The sequence below is a fragment of the Diadema antillarum genome, unplaced genomic scaffold (assembly GCF_040938485.1).
Source record: "Diadema antillarum isolate AM-2024a unplaced genomic scaffold, OU_Dant_1.0 seq00001413_RagTag, whole genome shotgun sequence".
In the NCBI taxonomy this organism is placed as follows: Eukaryota; Metazoa; Echinodermata; class Echinoidea; order Diadematoida; family Diadematidae; genus Diadema; species Diadema antillarum.
The window spans coordinates 197,229-218,766 of record NW_027272167.1 but is presented as its reverse complement, the minus strand read 5'-3'; the positions used below and the strand labels follow the sequence as shown (position 1 = coordinate 218,766).

Genomic DNA, 21,538 nt, shown 5'->3' with positions numbered 1-21,538 from the left:
TTAATATTATCGTCGTCATTATGATTAACAGCTGTAGTAGTTGTCGTCATTGTCATACGTATAATCATTACCAATGAATAATCACTGTTACTGTAGGCAGATCTCTCCCTCTCTTTCTCTTTCAAACGTTTCATTCTCTTTTCCCTTAATTCGCTGAAGGTCTAAACCTCAACATCGCCCCAAATTATGTCGGATGCTTCGATTTATCAAGCATTTCTGGCATCACGAGAAGCGTCAATCTGGGATCGACAACGGCCATTGAAGACTGTCTTGAAAGTTGCTCCGACGGCAGCACACATGCGGCTGTAGCCGGTGAGAATTGTTATTGCGCCGATAACTTCATGTCCTCATCGGGAGCTGTGCCCGATCAGATGTGTTCCTTGCCCTGCCCGGGAAACCAGGCGCAATTATGCGGAGGACTCGATGGCAGCGAAACCTACGTATCAACATTTACAGGTTGGAATTGACTCAGTTGGCTTTTGTGTTTGGCTTAAGTTTTCTTGTTGTTGTTGTTTTTTGTGAGCTATGTTTCGGTTTTCCAAAAACTATCAATAATTCGTTTTATTTTGGTTTTAAGCTGACTGCTGCATACCCAATAACACCTCGTTGTAATGTAAGTGCTGAGTTTTACATACCATGACGACTTGAAATCATTAAAAAAAAGAATGATGTTGCTGTTAACTTCTCTCAGTCTTAAAACTTTTGCTGAGTTTGTTAATACGTTCCTTGGAACAGCGCTTAGTTCATTTTTGTCGGTGATCGATGCAAGCCACGTTGTCTGTCTGGTGTCAATTGAAGAGCGACAGCGAGTCGTGGTTAGTGCAATCGTGCTCGAGGAAGATGGACGTTACGAGTATAGAGGTGGCACTGAAACAAGAGACTTGGAGACTACGCCAGCATTGATGCCTATAGCTGTGGCTAATGTGCCATGTTAATTATGCATCACGCGACGGCATCTCCCTCCAGCTCTATCACTACAAGTATTGTTATCTCTGTCTGTCATAGGTAAGCGATTAGAATACATTACTTATTTCAATATATATATATATATATATATATATATATATACATATATATATATATATATATATATATATATATATATATATTTCACTCAAATTCTCGGTTTACTCGGCAACCAACGAAGTCGACGTTGAAAGTGGATACATCGCGTCACCATGGTTCCCAGGCAACTATGTGGTAGCCCCGGATATGGAAGCTTCCAACGTCGTCGTCGCCAGCGTGGACGTCAAAACGAGCGGAGAGCTGACAGTGACCATCATGGCTCTCGAGCTGGCTTCAGGCGATAGCGTGGCCATCGAGGCAGGCGGTTCGACTCTCGCCATCGACTCTGGGGCCGCCTACATGAGGGAAAATATTTTCTCCAACGTTCCTCCTACGACGAATTTGACGGTGACTTTGAGGAAGGCGGCGAACTCGCCCGGGGCTTCGGGATTTCTGTTAACACACAATCGTAAGTCATAAAGAGCACAACGTACAGACCTGCCCCTTTTAATCAAAAGATATACTGGTAACCGATTATACATTTCTTTACCACACAGGCTGCCATGGACTTAAAATCAAAAATCAACTAATCAACTATAAAATCAATTATAATTCTCTATAAAAAGCTGGCCCAGATACATTGCAGACAAAACTGTAGTGTTTTCAGCTTCATTATTGTTGATTAAGGCAACATTGTTTTGTCACATATTTTCGAGAAAGAAATTGAGACTTGAACGAGCTTTTAAAGATGAAAAGTGAAAAAAAGTCAACAACCTTTCAGGTTTTTCCAAAATTTCCATCGTCAAAATCCACAATCATGACAAGATCCTTCAGCTGATGCTTTGATTATATCGCCATTTGTGCTTTTGGAAACCTTAACATGGTAAATACCGTTTAGTCGTATAATCATCCAACCACACACAGAACTGACGACTACAACCCCTGACCCGACGTCGACCCAGGAAGCATTTACCACGACATCCGAGCCGATCCCAACAAATCCATCAATCACGCCATCAGGGAGTGCCACAACTAAAGCCCCGACAACTCAGATGGGTATTAGTTCTGCGTTGACTTTAATATCCACGTCAGCTCCACGTAAGTATCCTGAATCAGTATTTAGCAGATAAAGGTCACCAGGAGTATGAAGGAGTATAATGTACCTATTCAATATCACTGGTTTAAACATGGATTCTTAAGTGGCATAAATGAAATTGAGAAAATGAAAATAGTATGGTAATTTCAAAGTACCAATCAAATTTTTGTCGTATGAATATGCTGGCTATGCGATAACTGAAGCGGCAAGGGTCATTCACCAACAATAAAACTTACTGAGGGTAAGTTGTGGCTGAAAACTGGATTATGTGCGCTCTTCCCGGCTGTTTGAAAAGTGCAATACCTCGAGTAAAATAAACGAAAGTCCCGCGGATGGTCATAAAGGTCACGTGTGGCCCACACCGTATAGTTTTACACTATACTAGTTCATATTGCAACGTAGAGGGCACATTTCAAGCAGTTTTCTTGTAATCTGTGATGAGATCAAAGCGACATAAGACATCCCTGCCAATGACACATCATTTCTGTATTAAAAAAAACCCAACAGCAACACGACACCAATTTTAACATCAATCTATATTATTTATAAAGAAAAAGTTTGTTCGCAAACCAATCATTCAATTTAGAATAATAATAGAAGAACTTGCAAACAAAGAAATACCAGTAATTGGAAACGGTTTCAACCTGTTTTTTTTTTTACATATATAAAAATTATTATTATTATTATTATGTTGTATTATACATTATATATAAATGTTGTTGTTGTTTTTTTTACAACAACATCAGAATGCATTCTTATTTAGAGTTTTTTCCAGTGTTTGAGTAGAGGGTTCTTAACCTCTTGTAATGTGGCCCCTTCCCTCCCTCCCCGGCTAAACCAAGAAACCAAGAAACAACCAACCAACCCAACAGGCAGACAAAGAAGCATAAGTCAGAATTACTGACTATGATATTCAAAGTGATGATAGATATAAGAAGGTGGAATAAAATGATGCAAATGCAGAAATGAAAGAAAAAAGGAGAGAAAAAAATCCAACATATGTACACACCGTAATTGATTTGAATTTGGTCAGGTGTCATGGAAGTTACATATAGTTACATACCCTGTTTAAAGCGAATCAACATCTTTGCATTGTTTTCTTCTTCATTTTTCTCTCTTGTCCATCCCTAATTCTTCCTCTCTGTTTTTTGTTTGTTTGTTTGTTTGTTTGTTTTTTGATACAGTTGTGTGCAACCATCCCGTCCTTAATGTCGGTACCATTTTTGGGGAAGAAAGGAACCGGTACCCCGTGGGAGGCACACTGGTGCAAAGCTGCCCCAGCGGATACACACCTGAAGGGAACACTACGCTCACCTGTAGGACTGTTGGAGACTGGCAGCCCACGCCCGGCTGTGAGACCACGGTGTTTACCCTTCAAGTTTGGCTGGTGGCAAGTGAGTACTCCTAAAGTACTTCGATTGTAGAAGTCATTAACCCGTCAAATTCTGGAGAGATTTTGGTGCACAAATTTCACTACGTCACAGTGAATCATCGCGTCTAAATGTCATTGGACACTTTTGTTTCTTTTGTAGTCTGATGAGGATTCTTGGAACCGATTAAGACACATACACAATGGTAACTTTTCTGCTCATTGGCAGAGCTGCTTTTGTTCTTCAAGTCGGAAACGTTAGATTATATACTTATAGTTACCCATCACTGCACTTGAATGAAAAAGCAAATGGATTGTGCTTCTACTGTACATGATGAAATGGAGAGAGAGAGAGAGAGAGAGAGGGAGAGAGAGATGGAAAATGATAACAAAGTAGATGTTTGTATTCATACTGAATGGAGAAGAAGAATATTTGTCATGAATTATTTGCACAAACATTCGTTTGTTGAGGGTTATAAGAATTTGACAAATCAGATTTCTTGAAGAGATAATGATATCTATTTCAAACTCCATCCATTTACATGGGTAGTAAAGATCTGTGTTCTCTAATCATGACTCGGTATCACATTTAAAATCCACAAAGACGTCAAGGTCAAGGTCAGACTCCTAAGGAAAAAAAATTGTCAGCTTTAGAATTTTGTAGTCAATAACGACTCGGCAATGCGCCAAAAGAGTCAAGCCTGCTTACCCATCAAAATCTATTATAGAAACTATATCATGCGATATATGGGAATGTAACTTTTGTGACAATAGCCTTGAAGGCTCTTGCCAAGCGCATTAAGTCGTCTTTTATTTTGTGTGGAACAAACTTGGCATTAAAATCATTGTGAAGGCATCCTCGGATTATCTTATGACTTAGTATACACGGCAACAATCTATGACAAGACTATAAAATATAAATTGATGGCTAGTTTCAAATTTCTGGCAAGTAATTTTCTTTTGATTGTTGTTTTCAGGCGCCATTTTCCCATATGTCATATACGTCATGTGAAGACGAAGAAAAATTCCTAAACGTTACATCGTAAATCCAGATATGTCTTAAAGATACCATTCTTACATACGTATACGCTTTAAACCCTCAAATTCAGCAGAAAAGAATATCAAAAAAAAGTTTTTACGAATCAGCCGAAGTTCAAAATCATATAAATTTATGACAACACCACCCCAAAATGCATTCAACTGAATTCTTTGTTTAGTGTTAATAGTATTATAAGAACTATTTTTTTTTTACCATCATATCATTGTAACGTTTTTCATTATTCATATCATTATCATCATTCATTATTTGCTCTTTGGCATTCCGTGTCCTCAGCAATCGCAGCCGCCATAGCTGTTTTCCTGATCATCCTCATCATCATCTTTTGCGTTGGACACGCCATGCTGGGAAGCCCCCGCAAAAGAGAGTGAGTTGAGACAGATAATAAGTTGATTGTTTTTCTTCACAAATATGTTATTCTCAAATTAACATTCACGTACAAATATGTATCACCTCATACGATACCTAAACAGATCTTACGATTTGACAGGCATGTGACCGGCAGCCACCAATTTAAATGATATACAATTCCAGATAATACTGAATACAAACCCTTTATTTTGTTTTCTGACATCATCTACCTCCATTTGAATTGGCAAAAATCTTCGGAATTCAAATTGTTTCTGGCAGAAAATGCAGAACACTTTGCATTAAAAACACTCACACACACAAACACGCATTGGAACTTTTAAGGTTTTCTGTAGAAACAAGTATAAAAGTATTTCTATTAATTTGAGTTTTATTCTGAACACAATATCCTCTATGTGAAAAAAAAAAAATCTCTGTGTAACATCGGATTCCCAAAACAAATGTGCAATTGTGACTGTAGAGCTCAAACAAAACGTACAGAGATCTTTGTCAGTTTGTCGGCAATAATAAGCTGTTTTATTGCCTGTAAATTTAATAAGAACTCTCTGACATGTCCATGGCTGTCATAACGAACACAATCTCAAATAACATTGTCCCATCTTCCCGGATTTATATTTGTATGATCATGATTATAGGGGTATGTGCACTTCGACCGTACTCATCTACAGGACGGGACGATAGGTTTTAACGGTTCAGACTCTCGTAGAAGAAAGTAATGGGGTGCTGAGTGGTCTGCAATTGTTCGATTATAAAAGCTTTTGAACAGAAATGAAATGTTGACCAGGCAATTGCATTACAGGACATTCTATCTGCAAGGTACAATCACGCAAGGGCATAGTTATTTTTGACGAAATGCCACTGGAAAGAATCGATTGAATTCATAGCATTCCAAATGTTTACAGCATAACAAGAACTTGCTTCAAAGGGACAAAACGCATAATTTCTAGAGCTACAATCAGGACAATGTCGCAGAATATAACCAACCCGGCAAAGGCAATAAACAGCAGCAACGATATTATGTTTGTTTCGATAGATTGTTTACTCATACCCGTGTTTCGTTTTTGATTTTTATCACAAAGGAATATTCTGAGAGAAAGTGGAGACGGACCGATCACCAGTCTATCAACCGTTAGACAGACTGACAACAACGATTACAACGCTGGTCCTACCCTTATTCCAATCACTGAGGACGCCGCGGCGGGTAGAAACTCTTCAGCAACTTACGCGCCGAGCAATCCATCCACTGTTGCTGCGAGTACTACCTTGGTCGCAATTCCGGGCCCTCCAGAGACCCCTCAGCCTCCTTCTGACGTGCCCGAGCCCAGTCCACCAGAGGAACCTCCAGAGCCGACTTCCCCTGCCAGTGGTTCAAATGACGCCACGCAGCAGACGGAGCCCATGGAAATCACTGTGACGCCGCCGGCGGAGCCCCCGTCGCCGACCGAGAGCTATCCCCCTCGCGACTACCCGGGTGCGCTCCGGAACTCGGTGATCACGAACGGACTCACGTCCGGACAGTCCAACGGCCAGATCAACCATCTCGGCAAGGAGGAACGTAGGGCGGTGGACGCTCTCTTCAACGCGGTTCGGGACTACGACGACCCGCCCAGTCCCGCCCCGTCGGGACTCTACGGTTCTGTCCCGCCGAGGCATATGCGTAGCCCATCCGTTATCTCAAACCCGGGTCGAGTGACCGATAGTGTCCCTTCCAGTCCCTGGTATAGAGTCTGAACAGATCAGTACAGTTCGGCAACCCTGATCTAAGAGTCGGATAAGCAATGATAAAATGTTCTGGGCCCTATAAAGTTGTTCATAGTGTTACGCACGACTTTAGGAACGACTTAAATATGGCAAGCCAAATGGGTTTCCTATTTATTGTGAATTTCAATAGCTAAAGTTGAAATTTGCAGATAATAATGATTGCTCTTACATGGTTACATGGTTTCTTTTTTTTTTAATTTGAAAGAGTGTTTTTGTCCCAGGGTAGATGAAATATTGACATAGTACAGTCGTACTTTGTTAGATCGTATGGGGAAAATGGGAACATATAGTTGGCCCTTCATATTCAAGTCGTTTGTAAAGTCATACGTAACTTTACATCAGCTTTTATACGAAACAGGGCCCTGTTTTTATAGCCACTCCCTCCCCCTCTTAGAAATAATGAATTTGCTCGTTTTATTTATGTTTTCATCGTCTACTCTGTCTTTTATTGTCCATGTCTGATAGTCGTTAACTCCCCCAGCTATCATGTGATTCAGCACCGTGGAGTCACATGTGCATTATACATGTGTCAAACTATGGCCGAAGAATTTGGTAAATATATTGTTGTATTTCTACACTCATCCTCCCTTTCACCATTCTCCTTCCGCCACCCCCTTTCTTTCTCTCAGAAATATATGAATATGGATTTTTTTTTTAATCTATTCGTTTTCATTGTCTATTCCAGCTTTGATTTTTTCATGTCTGATGGCCTTTAGTTCTCCCAGTTTCCATTAAGATAGGATTCTACACGACGTGTTCCAGTGCATTATTCATGTGTCAAAACTATGAGAAAGGGTAAAACCCGCCCATAATGCTGCAAATGGAATACATTTTATATCATGTCTTGCCTCTGCTTGATAGTCTCATTATCCAGTCCCTCTAACATTATGAGATTACTTTACCAAACTAAATTACGATGAGAAAGTATTGGACGTGCGCAAAATGTTTGACTCCTGCCTCACAGTTCAATGACCTTTTCTGAAGCCTTTGTCTCTCTCCCGCCCTGGCGGCGGCGCCCTCTCTCCGGGACTCCGAAAATACTTTAACCCTTTCTGTGTCATTGACCCTGGACAATGTATACAACGCTATGGGACTTTCTGTGCCAATCGGACTCAACGTACTTAAGGACTACTTTTTCTATTTTACTTGTAACTGGATTCATTCCTACACTGTAAAAAATTTGTTTAGTTTCTAAACACCTAACTAAACACTTTTCTGTGACAGTTTAAAAACACTGCGACGCGTTTATATATTAAACATGTTTAGGAACTAAACACAAGCTGTGTTTATTTTCAGCACACCCTAGGTGTTTATCACACACACATGTTTATGTTTTAAACGGTTCTGATGTTTAAAAACTAAACACCTGCTCTGTTTATAGCCTAAACACCAAACGTTTACACCATAATCACTCACAGTGTTTAAATACTAAACACCGCACAGTCACATAATCACCCACAATGTTTAAGATCTAAACACTGAACCAAAAAATAAACATGACGCACTGTTTACGATGTAAACACTGCGACATGTTTATTCGCTGTGACAGATTAAAAACACTGCGACATGTTTATTTGCCATTTGAGTGTTTATTCTCAGAACACATGTCTGATTTTAAGATCGATCACAAAATTGCATACACTAAACATGTGACATGTTTACATATTAAACATCGCAATTTCTCAGTGTTTATATGATACATGTTTACACCTTATACATGCTGAGTGTTTATATGAGACATGTTTACACGTCATACATGGTAATTTCCACGTGTTTATATGAGACATGTTTACACATCATACATTCATACATGCTAATTTCTACGTGTTTAAATGATACATTACTCATCATGCATGTTAATTCTCATGTAATTATTAATATAAAGTGGATTGTTTCCACTTTTGCATAGAATGAGATAAACGCATAACATTATATAGAATTTACCCAGTGATGTACCAAATCATCAGCACACTTACAACGCATAATACCAGGGAAGACCTGGGTTAGCTTTCACAAACATTTTGGCTACAAGAGTCAAAGGCACTTCTCTGAATGTAAGTTATCAAAACATCAGTCAAAGCTTGGGCAATATCTGATGAATAATAAGTTAAAATCCTTTAAAGGGGAAATCGAGTCCAATAAATAAGATAGTCTGATATAAAAGAGTAAAATCTTACAAGTTTAACAGTAAAAATTTGAATGAAATCGGATGAAAAATAAGGAAGTTATAAAATTTTTGAAGTTTTGCTAATTCCTGCGAAGCAGTTAAAAGTGGATATGAATATGCAAATGAGTGAGTTGACCATGTCATAACCTCACAATTTTCCATTGATCGTGTACAAAAAAAAAAATGATGAAATTCAATGTTTATGTTAATGAAATGTGAAAGATTATGGTATTGCTGGTTGAATAACTTCAGAAAGTGATCAGTTAGATATATCAGGACTTGAGCCTCGGGAATAATTTCGTTTGGATGAAAAACTTTAAATTAAGTAAGTGGGGAATGACATGCCCACGTTGCCATTTGCATATTCATAATTAACCATTCAAGAACTGTATCCTCAAAAATTAGCGAAACTTCAAGATGTCATAACTTCCTTATTTTACATCCGATTTCGATCAAAATTTTACCAATGAACTCTTAATATTTCACTCTTTCTTATCAGACTAACTTGTATTTTCACTGGATTTCCCCTTTAGATATTGCCATGTTTTGCTATACGACACCATACTGAGTTAAATGCAAGATACCTGGGAGTCACTGGCCTGTACAGGAAGACGTAAATGAAATTCTCTTCTATACAGACAGTAAAGTTTGTATATGCAGGAAATGGCACACAACTCATTTTGGAGAAAAAACAATATTGCATTTAACAATTACTTTTCAGTTACATGTAATTCTTGGCCTACTTTCAAGAATTGCCGTCTTTCTACTGTATTCAGAACTAATTCTTAGTATTGTAAAACAAACTAATAAACTTGTTGATTGTGAATTGCAACTCAACGCTTCGGAAGCTTGACATATATGTAACACCTCCAGGAACATAACTGCAGTCTGTGAACAAATCCAAGATTGCATCAATTATTGGCAAAGTGCTTTGGGTAGCCGAACCAGATTAGGCTCACGGCAAATTATACCATGCACAACACTATGGTCGTATTGGTACTGATCAGGGAGTATAGATGATGCACTCCATCATAAAGAGACCCCCCCCCCCCCCCCCCCCCCAAAAAAAAAAAAAAAAAAAAAAATGTTTTCACTGTATTTAGCCTGTGGTGAACATCTGCACTCCCTGATCAGTACCAATAATGGAACTTAAATACATACATGATATTGTTCTTTTCACTGCGACGATCACTGAAAGTACATGTAGGCTAACAGTACTGTATGGATTTTTCACTTTTGCTATTTTGAGAGAAATATTAGAATGTTAGTGGATTTCAAAGGGTGAGTAAGAAAAAAAATTCTACAACTGTACCTTGCTAGAACCTTGGAGAAAGAAGTCAAACTCAATGGGTATACATGAATAGTCTATTAGAGTCTAATCAGTCTCATCATACTCCACATAATCATGGTATGGAGGGCTACTTTCAATCTCGACACAGCAGAATTTTTTGATAAAGACAAGAGGATATGAACAAGGAAAAAATAATGCATTGCAACTGGAGTCGGGAGGGTATGCAAGGCTGTCATGAACACGCAATGTGATCAGCAAGACTCCTCCCTTGTCAATTTGTCTGTCAGTTGCAAGACTCCTCCCTATTCTCCATACATGTTGTACTACATTTCTAATACCTCTCTCCATGTGACCGATTTCAAGAATATCTCAGAAAGAAAATACATTGTATTAACTACCGAATACTGCATTTCCTATCAGGTCTACAAGAAAATTGCAAAGAATTCCGAACAAATACAACTACTGGCCTCTTATTTGCGTCCATTATCTGCTGATTGTATTAGGAAGCACCTGAGGGGGGAAAAAATGAAATGGCAGATATTTTGATTTGATTTGTTTTGATTTCTATATTCCTTTTTGCACAAGAATATAACAGAAAGCCAATCGAACAAAGTTCTTGAGTAATATCTTAACAGTGAATTACAAGGACATTGGTGGATGAATAAAATGAAGTGAATAAAACTGTTTTTCTTAATAGTGCAAAACGATTTCGAGGAAGTGTCTTTACATATTAGATAAAATTACAATTTTACGTACCAGCTGTTAAAAAAAGAATTACACATATCTATGAGCAATAAGAATGAAGGTGACCATTATCGTAAGCACAGAGGACAGTAGAATCGCTTTGTTTTGGATATCCCTGCCATTTCAAAACCAATTTTCGTCAAATAAGCATTGAATTCCTCTTCGAATTATATAGGCCCCCTACCTTCATATTTCTTTAGAGGTTCGTCATTATGTAATACACACACGCATACACACACACGGAGAACTGAAGCCCTATCGCATACCAAACCCTATCATACCCCATATGATTTACTTTATTCTAGTATACAGGTTTACATGCACACTGTCAGTGAAGAAAAAAAAAACCAATAGAAAGGTTGCTCTAACAGGTGGGATGCCTCCTAATAGGTCTGTAGTCCATCATGACGATGTGAGACATCACATGGCTAGCGGGAAAAAGATTATTAACATTCAAAATTTTTATCCATGGTTCATTTCCTTCATATGGCATGTAGGCCTATAGATATACTGTATATCAGTATATCTTGCGATGTCCTTGTAATCCTCAGATGTTTGCACTTTTAGACGGGGTGTATAGTGAAGCGCATGCATCTTTCATTCTAATCCAGACAGGTTTGGCGTGATCCCTGATCAATTCTTCCATGACGTACTGGTGCTGGTAAAAAGAAATGATTGCACAAGGAAAACAAATCAGTTGGCTTTGCAATACAATGGACTTAACTGCTCCCATAGATTCTGAAAATGAATGGGTAGCAAAGAAGTTGACTGAATCCATAAGCAAGTTCAAATTTAAAGGAATGACAGAATCCCTTCGTCACATTACCACTTAGTGTCTTGCGTCAGTTTTTACTTACTTTGCTGAATTTTCTGGACATAGTTCAAGTCTTTTTTGTTGTTGTTGTTTGTTTCTTATTCATCATCATTATCAAGCAGAGTTACGACCATTACTGTATCCTTTGTCTCTTGGGTGAAGATTTTCACACCTGTAATTTACACTTTCAACAATATTTGCAATAAAATCAATTTTCCATATTTATTTTAGGTAGTAGTATTCGGGAGTCGGGAGTAGGTCCCCCCCCCCCAAAAAAAAAACAACAAACAAACAAACAAACAAACAAAACAAACAAAAAAAACAAAAACAAAAACAAAGCAAAACAAAACAAAACAAAACAAACAAACAGACAAACAAACAGAAGAACGTAAAGCATCTAAAATCTGCATTTTATAGAAAATCATTTACATGCCCTTTAAGTACATAATATTCATTGATTTGGCTCTGCAATTCTGAGTACTTACTTGATTTCCACTTTCCACATGGGTAGTATACAGTGATGTACTATCCCCAGTTGATTTACTCTGCTGACTGCAGCATGCCTCGTTCTCTGCCAGCAGAGGTACCATGGTAATGTCTTGCAGAATTTATACAGTCGTCAGGACATCATCGTCACCCACTTTGGTGTCATCGGCATCCCTTTCCAAGACATCCTATTCTTACGGGCTTTACATTCAATTTTCACCACCTGTTGAGTTATGAAGAATTTACAGGGAATAAAACTGAATTTCACTCATAATATAGTCACTAACCCATCGTCATTCACATGAAAGATACTTCATAACTTCGTAAAAGATACAGTGAGTTTACCCGCTAGGCCGAGTTTACCCATAACTACGGCACCGGTAATCTGTAGAGTGTAGGCCTATTGTAACGTTAACAACACTAACACGTTACAGTTAGAGCATTCCCCGTTCTATAAACGTTAACCGTTAGAATAGAAAACTAAAACAAACGAGCAAAATCTTTAAGGGCGTAGCCTATTTCTACGCCTACTACAGTTTTACATTAAACGAGGGCAATTTTGCACTAAATCTTGTTATTCACCGACTTAGTAGGCTTAGCAGACTTACCGCTTTCATGCAGGCCGGACAGGCTAGAACTTTATCGCTTCGACGCCATCTTAGCTAGATCCGCTCCTAGATATAGATCCTTGGCCTTTAGCTTTGCAGTAACAGTCAGTGCAGTCGATCGAGTCGTAAGTACAGTGTACAAGTGTAGTGTGCCAAGCAACGAATGCGCACGTACTGTAGGCCTACGCACATCACGCTGCTAGGGCAGCACCAGCCAGCCAATTAGACAGATTCATCCGTACAGGTACGTACGCGCACATCTTCTTTCCCGCCAATTGTGCATTGATTATGGTCATAATATGCATAGCACGAGTGTGCGCTAGAAGCGCACGCACAGGGCACCACTGCGTGCGTTGTGGCCGCGGCCGTCATGTCACATGCGCTGCTGACTTGTAGAGTACGAGTATCACAGTGTTTATGTTAAACATGTGCGGTGTTTAGAACGTGTTTACGAGGCGTTCTAAATGTAAACGCGTCTGTTTACCCTGACAGTAGAAGTGTTTAGGCCTAACCAACAAACATTTGGGTAATGCCCTAAACCATGAACGAAATCATTAACAAAGGCAATTCCCATTTTTTTTTCTAGCAGTTAAAATATAGGACTGTACATGCGAAACCAAAATATAAATTTATTACAGTTGTGTTACATATTTTTAGGTTATCCTTTTTCCTTATTGATTAGGCATTTCCATGAAAGGCCTAAAACATGAATTATTTCATAGTGCATCTTGATGTCGTAACAGTTTCCACTTTCTCGTGATAAAAGGAAACTAGAAATTGCAATTTACACACCATTTCCAACACTTTTACGTATATATATGGACATATTGAGATTAATATAGCGTGGCCAGAATAAACACTCGAACTAAACACTCCAAGCTAAACACTTTAACTCTCAATACTTTATACGTGCTATACACACCGGGTGTTTAGATGTTAAACAAAGTGTTTATATTTTTAACACTGTGTTTAGTTCATAAACATGTCGCATGTCGCATTTTTTACAGTGTAGCAACCTCTCTGTAGAAAACGATGCTAGACTTTCTCTTCTGTTACTTCCTCTGCTTCTATCTCTTTTTCTATCTCCTTGTATCTTCTCTCCAACACACCCTTACACAAGACAGGCACTCGGACCTTTTTATAAACCTCCTTTCCATCCCTAAAAATAGCTTCATTTCAATCGAACAGCATTTTCAACATTATCATTAATTCATCCTGATAAGGATGAAGCATCGAATTAAACTTTGGTTTTTACCCATTACCGTATGGTTTTAGTATGCGAGTTAAAATCACCTGAAAGAATTAGACATTATATAAAAATGTATTGATCAGTACTGTATTTTTTATCACTGTTACATTGTACTAGTATTATTGCTGTCATTGATTCCTCGTTTACTATGTAATATCAGATCTAAAGATGAATCAGCATGGATTTCAACCTTGTCTGCTTCGATCGAATACTGCAGTAATGTGTGTTGATATCTAGATAGACACTGTATAGCAAAGAACTGTTTTTGCTTTATTCCGTGAGAATCATTTCGAGAACACGCCAGCCATTTTGGTGGCAAAGCAACAACACGCGGTATTGCTCCCTCTGTCGGTGATAAATGTGTAATGTTGATGGAATAGAGAGAGTCGACAATGATCTTGTTCACTCATTTTGCTTACATCGGTTTGCTTTTCAAGAATGTATTTTCGTATTCTATATTTTGTTCTACTCAATGAATGAAATATCCAGTCAGCTGAAACAGATGGTCTGATTATCACAATTCAGGATAGCGTCGATATTTTGGTTACAATGCAGTTTTGTTGCTGTGGAAGGAAATCTTTACCCAAAGAAACTGCTGCTTGCTGTGCTAACGCTGTATTGCAACAATAATGATAAGGTGGTGACGGTAGTCAAAGATTATGTGTATAGTATGATAATAATGGAGGCGTGTCTATAAACGCGATACAAAGACATATAAAGCTCGGCTAAAAAATGGGGATAACAAGTCCGAGAGTGGAAATGATGTTTCTCTACAATATGCTCTTTGGACAAAGACCACGACTTATCTTTTAAACCGATGTTTTATGCTTTTCACATTTGGTACAATACTTTTCTTCTTTTTTTTTCTTTTCGTACTCTCTAGGCACTGAAAAAAAATAAGAGAGAATGGCTAAGTGTTCCCGTTGATTGAATCAAATTTCAATATCGATTTCGATGTCTTGACGCAAAACCGCGGACAGACTCTGTATAGTGTCTGCAGAAAATGATTGATTGTTTTTTTTTTCTACTTTGATAGGGGCTCTAAGACGTTGAAGGGATGGTGTGATGAGAGTTATTAGGATACAAGTTGTCTACAAGAGATCTGTTTTGTTTTGTTTTGTTTTTGCTTTGTTTGTTTCTTGCTTTTTTGTCTTTTTGTGCTGTGCACTAATTTTTTTCTTTTTTGTCTCTACACAAGAAAGAACAACAAAAATAAACTTTGAATAAACATTTTCATGTTAGACTGGCCCATTATCACAAATTATTAAAAATCATAAGGGTAGGCTGAAAGAGAGAACTTTCTGCTGACTACAACTTTGACCGCGTAATCAAAGATACAATTCTGTAATCTGAAATTTTATTTTTATGCATTTCCTGAACAATGTTGTAGCGCTCTATTTTTTCCCCAAGTTAAATGACCATGCAAGGATCATTGCAAGGATTGCATAGATGCATTATTGATCAATTGTTTGTAACCGATGTTACAAGATGGGTGGCTGTTAAAATGTTGGCTACTCGTGTCTATTAACATATTTTTTTTTTCGTCGCACATGAAAGTAAGATCTGAAACTAACTTTGTGGTTTAGTTGTAATTTCGGGAAAATAATGATTATGTGATGTAAAAAAAAAAAAAAACCTTATGAGGAAAAAGAAATAATTATATCAAGAGACATGACGCATTGTAGATTCAACATAGTTATTCAGGTTTTATATTCCCTTACATAAAAAGAATTGTTATTACTTTGACTTCTCTTATGAAAAAAGAGATGTTTCTGTTAATTACAGAACACATATTGAACATGTCAGGGTGTATAATCCAGAAGTATGTCTATAACAGAGTAATACTTTTTGAACTTGTTTTCATTCAAGATCTTGTACATTGTTTATTAGAATAAATGTCGATGGATTCTGGAAAAAAAAAACAACCCCGAACAACTTGTCATTTGCAATTTTATTACGCATCTTATCTGTTTAATTACCATGTTGGAACGTATTGTATTATCATTACAGATTAGTTTTACCGTCAGAGAATAGTAGTATAGATAATAGATGACGTAACTTTAGAAACTGTATAACGAAATGCTGGTAGTAATAAAAGATATTACTTGTACATGTAGTTGAGGGATCCTTCGTTGAAACTGAGCAATAAAAGTAAAAGCATATGTGACCGTGCATCACAAAACCAACAACAACTGATTTTGTGTAAAGACTAAATGAGATAAGCCATAGCAGTTTGAAAATGAAATGCAACCCGGACACATTCGAACTAAAGAGCTGCCATTCACGTTGTCGTTCTGACGCCTTTGCTTGTTAAACATTCATAGCTAAAATATTCATTGTGCAATATGTATTGCTGCAACCAACTTCCCTTCAAAACGGAGCAAGTGTCATATAGAAGGGGGGAAATAACAATTCAGACAAATCTTGGAAGGGAGCAAGGAAACGAACCAAGCAGACGCCATAGAAAGCCTTGAAAAGAGGAAAATAAAAAAAGGAAAGAAAAGCACAAGAACAACAAGCAAACAGACAAAACATCTAAATACACAATGACGAAGAAAACTCATTAAAAGATGCTGGAAAATGCGTGAATAACTGTCATTTACAACTTAAATCAAAAGAGTCTGAAGATACTCCCCCTCTCTCAGAACGCGGTGTGTTTATAGAGCCATACCATTCGCGGGTGCCTATGCACTGTTCCCGTTTCAATGGACGCATGGAAATGTGTGGTGCTGGGCACCACACAGTAACAGGTGCCGGTTGATGTTTTTCTGACCGCCACTAGGTTCCATTTTTTGAAGATGAGTCCCGAGAATACTCGGGCAGGAGTCTATGGGAAATGCGTGTTATAGCAAAATCAGTGAGTCCTCGGAGGAACACGTGATGATTATGTGTGCCATTCTCGATGATTGACACTAGAAATATTATTTGCTGGTATCCTGTAGATTTTTCAACAAGCCTTATAGCCCTGATAAATGTGTCCTTGTATAATGAAAGACGCTTGAAGTCCGTGATCGAAGATTGATAATGTGTTTAGAATTTATACACTTCATTAATCAAACATATCTGACAATTTGTCAGATGATTTAAAAAAAGAAAATCCAGCTGGTGCGAGATAATACTTAAGATTTACGGAGAAGTGATAAAGATCAACTTCATTTTCAGTAGCATGTCTCAAAAGAAAATAATGGAGTCTCACGTACAGAAAGCAAAAGATTCTAAAATTGTAATGATAATCATGTAGCCAAATAACTTTCGGAAACATCAAAACGCAGATGGATTGTAAAGCTCGTCTACCATAGTCTATACGGAAAGATGTCGGTGTGTGTGTGTGTGTGTGTGTGTGTGTGTGTGTGTGTGTGTGTGTGTGTGTGTGTGTGTGTATGTGTGTCTGTCTGTCAGTCTGTCTGTCTGTCTGTGTATTTTTCGTGTTTTTGTGTAATTATTTTTAAGCAATCACTATAAAACAAATCATCAGTTCCTCCTTACCCAAGCTTCCGGCAGAAACTTAAATATTATTGTAACATCATGAGAAAAATGAGGCACTGATAATACATACCCAGGTAATTATTTTATGCCTGAAAAAATATCTTGAACATGATTACGTTACCACCAAAAAAAAAAAATGCTATACTGTGCATTGCTTGAGAAATTACATTAACATAATAGCATCACATAATAAAACAATCAAATATCATATTACATTACGTCAGACTCGATGGGATAACGAATGTGTGTTTGTGTTTATTTAATGCCGTGTATCCTCTCGAGTGTACATGATGTATAATACATGTGGCTATTGAGGTCGAATACCTGTCCAGTTATCTTGACCTGCGGCCCAACCAAGAATAATAGTGTGTGCTTACGTTGATTTACTCGATGACTCTCTGTATAATTTGCTTACACCTCATAAATCTTATTGTTATCGCCTTATTTTCAGAATGATGACTATCATAACGCTAATCGAAATGATACTACTTCTACTACTACTACTACTACTACTACCACAACTACTACTTCTACTACTACCACTTCTAAAACATGTACTACTAGTAGTAGTATTGCTACTGCTACTACTACTATTACTAATGTAAGCATTATTTCTAATGGTAATCTGCATTATTGGTATCATTATTTAATATATATAATCTTTATCAACACCATTGTCATCAGCATAATTTTCGATATCATTAGATATGATACTCATTGCTATTATCAACATGATCATCATCATCATCATGATCATTATAATCATCATCGTCATCGTCGTCGTCGTCGTCGTCGTCAGTCAAATAGACATCTGACAATAGCAAAGAGATAAGAACGTGTATGATTACATTTTTGAAAACAAAAGATTTATACAATGCAAAGAAATAATACAGGCTGAGAGGATACATGTGGGCCAAGGCTAAGAGATTTTAAATTCATTCATATTACTTTGAAGCACGTGTGGGCGTCTCCCTGAGCTTCTTATATTCATATTCTTTGATAAAGACTAGCACACAAAACAAGGCAATACATTGGTGCATCTTAATTTAAATGCATATGTGTTTCTTTTCTTTCTTTCTTTTTGGACATACAACAGCGAATGAAGGATAAAGAAGAGGGGCAATGCATAGGAAAGGAGGAAGAACAAGATTATGGAATGATGGAAGAGAAAAATATGAAGTGGAATAACATAGAAATAAAGGTATATGGAGAAAACAGTAAAGTGCAGGGAAGGAAGAAGAAGAAAGTGATTACTCAGAGAGAAAAAAACAGATGAGGAAAAAAAGGGACAAAGAAAAAAAATGAAGAAATGATAACAAGAAAAATAGGGGAGGACAGGAAAGATAGACAAAAGAGAAGAAGACTGAGAAAGAGCAAGAAAATGATGAAGAAGTTGATTACGGAGGAAAAGGAAAACAGACTCATAAAAGAAGATTTGCAAGTTTAGTTGGCTGAACAGCCTCTTTCAGTCAGGACGACGTAAGTACAATATTGTACCAGTGCGCGGTCGAGCTGTGATCGATCGTAGATGGAGTCGCCACAGAATTGCAGGGAGTGGGCAAAACTTCAAATGAATGCACACAAGGCCGACTGCCTCTGTGTGAATGTGCGTGTGTGTGTGTATTGCTTGGTGTGTATGATTTTGTGCGTGTGCGTAAGTCGTGTTGCGTGTTTACACGCCGTATGTGTTAGCAGGTTGGATACCGCGTCGTGCAACCTCACCCCGCGGAAGCTAGCTGGCTTTACGCTCCTTACCCACTCCCCCTCATCAACAAGCGACTTGACGGAGTGCCTGGATGCTACTAATAATACACCCATCTTTCTTCACCGTATTTCTCGCTCCATCAAGAAAAAATATATATGCTGGCAATACGTTTCCGCGCTTCGTTGGGCTTCATCTAAAGGGCGTCACCTCTCGCCATCACCATCTTCTATCGGGAAGACAGCTCGCCTGATAGCTTGGGGATAAGATAGATCTCTTACCAGGCAAGGGGAAGTCTCGGTATTGACCACAGATATATGCACGAATTGTCTGTTGTTGTGGATGTTTTTGGAATTCCGCGCCACTTTGCGTTGACAATATTCCAGTGGGCTGATCTTGGAGGATACAGGTTGCACCTAGATTCCAAGGCAAATCGACTGCCGGAACTTTGCCATAGGACCGTGGATGAATACTTATGGGATTATGGAGAATCTGGCTAACAAATGCATGGCAATCGTGTCTCTCTTGATGATGATGCACCTTCAACTGGTGACATCAAGTAAAGGTAAGTCAAAGGTAAAAGGGGAAGGCAAGAGTAATCGCGAATCGCGTGCATTTTTTGCTCTGTGAGGTAGATGCGCATTCCGCATAATACGTGTTGCTTCGTAGGGACACGCATCATCTATGCAAACAAACGTTCGACAGAGGAAGTTCACACACACACACACACACACACACACACACTCACACACACACACTCACACACACACACACACACACACACACACACACACACACACACACACTCACACACACACACACACCCTCACGCAAACAGACTCACGCACATACACACATACATGCACACTCTCACACAACTCAGTAGCCTCAAAACACCACCGGTTTCGATTTTAAAGCTGTAACAACTTCCAAGTCAATAACTCAGGGAAAACAGCAAATGCAGTTTCGACACGGTCACACGTTTGTAAGTGAAATTAGTGCCTCGGAGTTAGTAGGCTTACATACTCATATCACCGATTCTGACGACGATTTTGATAAAAGCTATGTTTTCTTTTATCTAAGTTGTGTTTGTTATTGCAGTCTCTTTCTTGTGACACAATCTTTCTTTTTCTGTCTGTCTGTCTGTCTGTCTGTCTAACAATTTCAGCTGAGTCGTTATCACTCATCCACTTCCAAAGATTCGTTGCATTTCGATGATGCGAGATGAAAAGAAATGCAATCATGTATCTGGTTTTTTTTTTCCTTGTGCTTGATTAACTTCAACAGAACAAATTCACTATCTGTTTGCAAGAAATATCTAACGTAATATCAATTCTGAATAAGGGATTGTATTATATGAGGGAAGGTTGCATGTGATAGAATAGGTTACCATCACCAGACATTCTCTTATGAAGTAGCTACCACAGTATGAAGACCTATACCACAGTATGAACAAAATGTATACATACCTCCATCCGGTACTGTTCAGCCCCGACCATTTTCTAGTCACTTTGCTTACTACATTGTACCCTAGAATCGTTGTAATCGAAAGGGCTTTGCTGGATCAGAAATAAAGCTCGAATGGCAGCTGAATAATAAGCCACCACGGTTGGTCGAATCCAGATGCACGCGACACAACAGCTACGAAGATCCAGATTCAGATTCATTTATTGTCCATAATATTATAGGAAATCCTTTTTGTTGACATTTATACAAATAGAAATATCGACATACATACATACATACATACATTCATACTTACATACACACATACATATACATACATTAATAAAAACATTTAATACTATACACACATGAACACATTTTTAATGGTGGCGATGATAATATTGTAGAAGATTTTATATGACAGAACTATCGATGGTAGGGATAATGACAATATTGATTACAATGATGATGCAATAATTATTATGATGATAATATTTATGATAATGATAAGCATAATGTTACAAAATAAACAAGCAGAAGACAGAAAACAAAGATAAGGCCAACTGTAGGAACAGTTAGCACACACAAATCAAGTCTTAGAGTATCCAATTTCTATTTCATATTCTCTACCCAATGTGGTTTGACCGAATATACCTGCACTTTCTTATGATTGAAAATTTATAATGTTCTCTGACGATCAGTTTCTATAGCAAAATTAGAACTAGAAAGACCAAATGGTTCTCTGCAAAAAGATAAATAACAAAAGAAAGGTAACACAACAAGAGCAAAATTGATTTTTTTTTTAATCCGAACGAACTGAAAAGACACGTTTGTTAGGAATGATTTTAATATTTCTGAAGTCATATATATGCGAGGCGGTTTAGAAGG

The 21,538-nt window shown here is 38.0% G+C and overlaps 1 protein-coding gene across 3 annotated transcripts in view; it reads left to right on the top strand.

Moving 5' to 3' along the window:
• The first annotated feature begins 19,465 nt into the window (after positions 1–19,465).
• The window catches only part of LOC139709216 (scavenger receptor cysteine-rich domain-containing protein DMBT1-like), a 49,020-nt gene continuing 46,947 nt past the window's right edge, over positions 19,466–21,538 (top strand). For all 3 annotated transcript variants that reach the window (XM_071621169.1, XM_071621166.1, XM_071621165.1), the window contains exon 1: positions 19,466–19,769. In XM_071621169.1, coding sequence (XP_071477270.1) covers positions 19,670–19,769 — 100 coding nt within the window. In that variant the 5' untranslated portion in view covers positions 19,466–19,669. The remainder of the gene's footprint in view (positions 19,770–21,538) is intronic.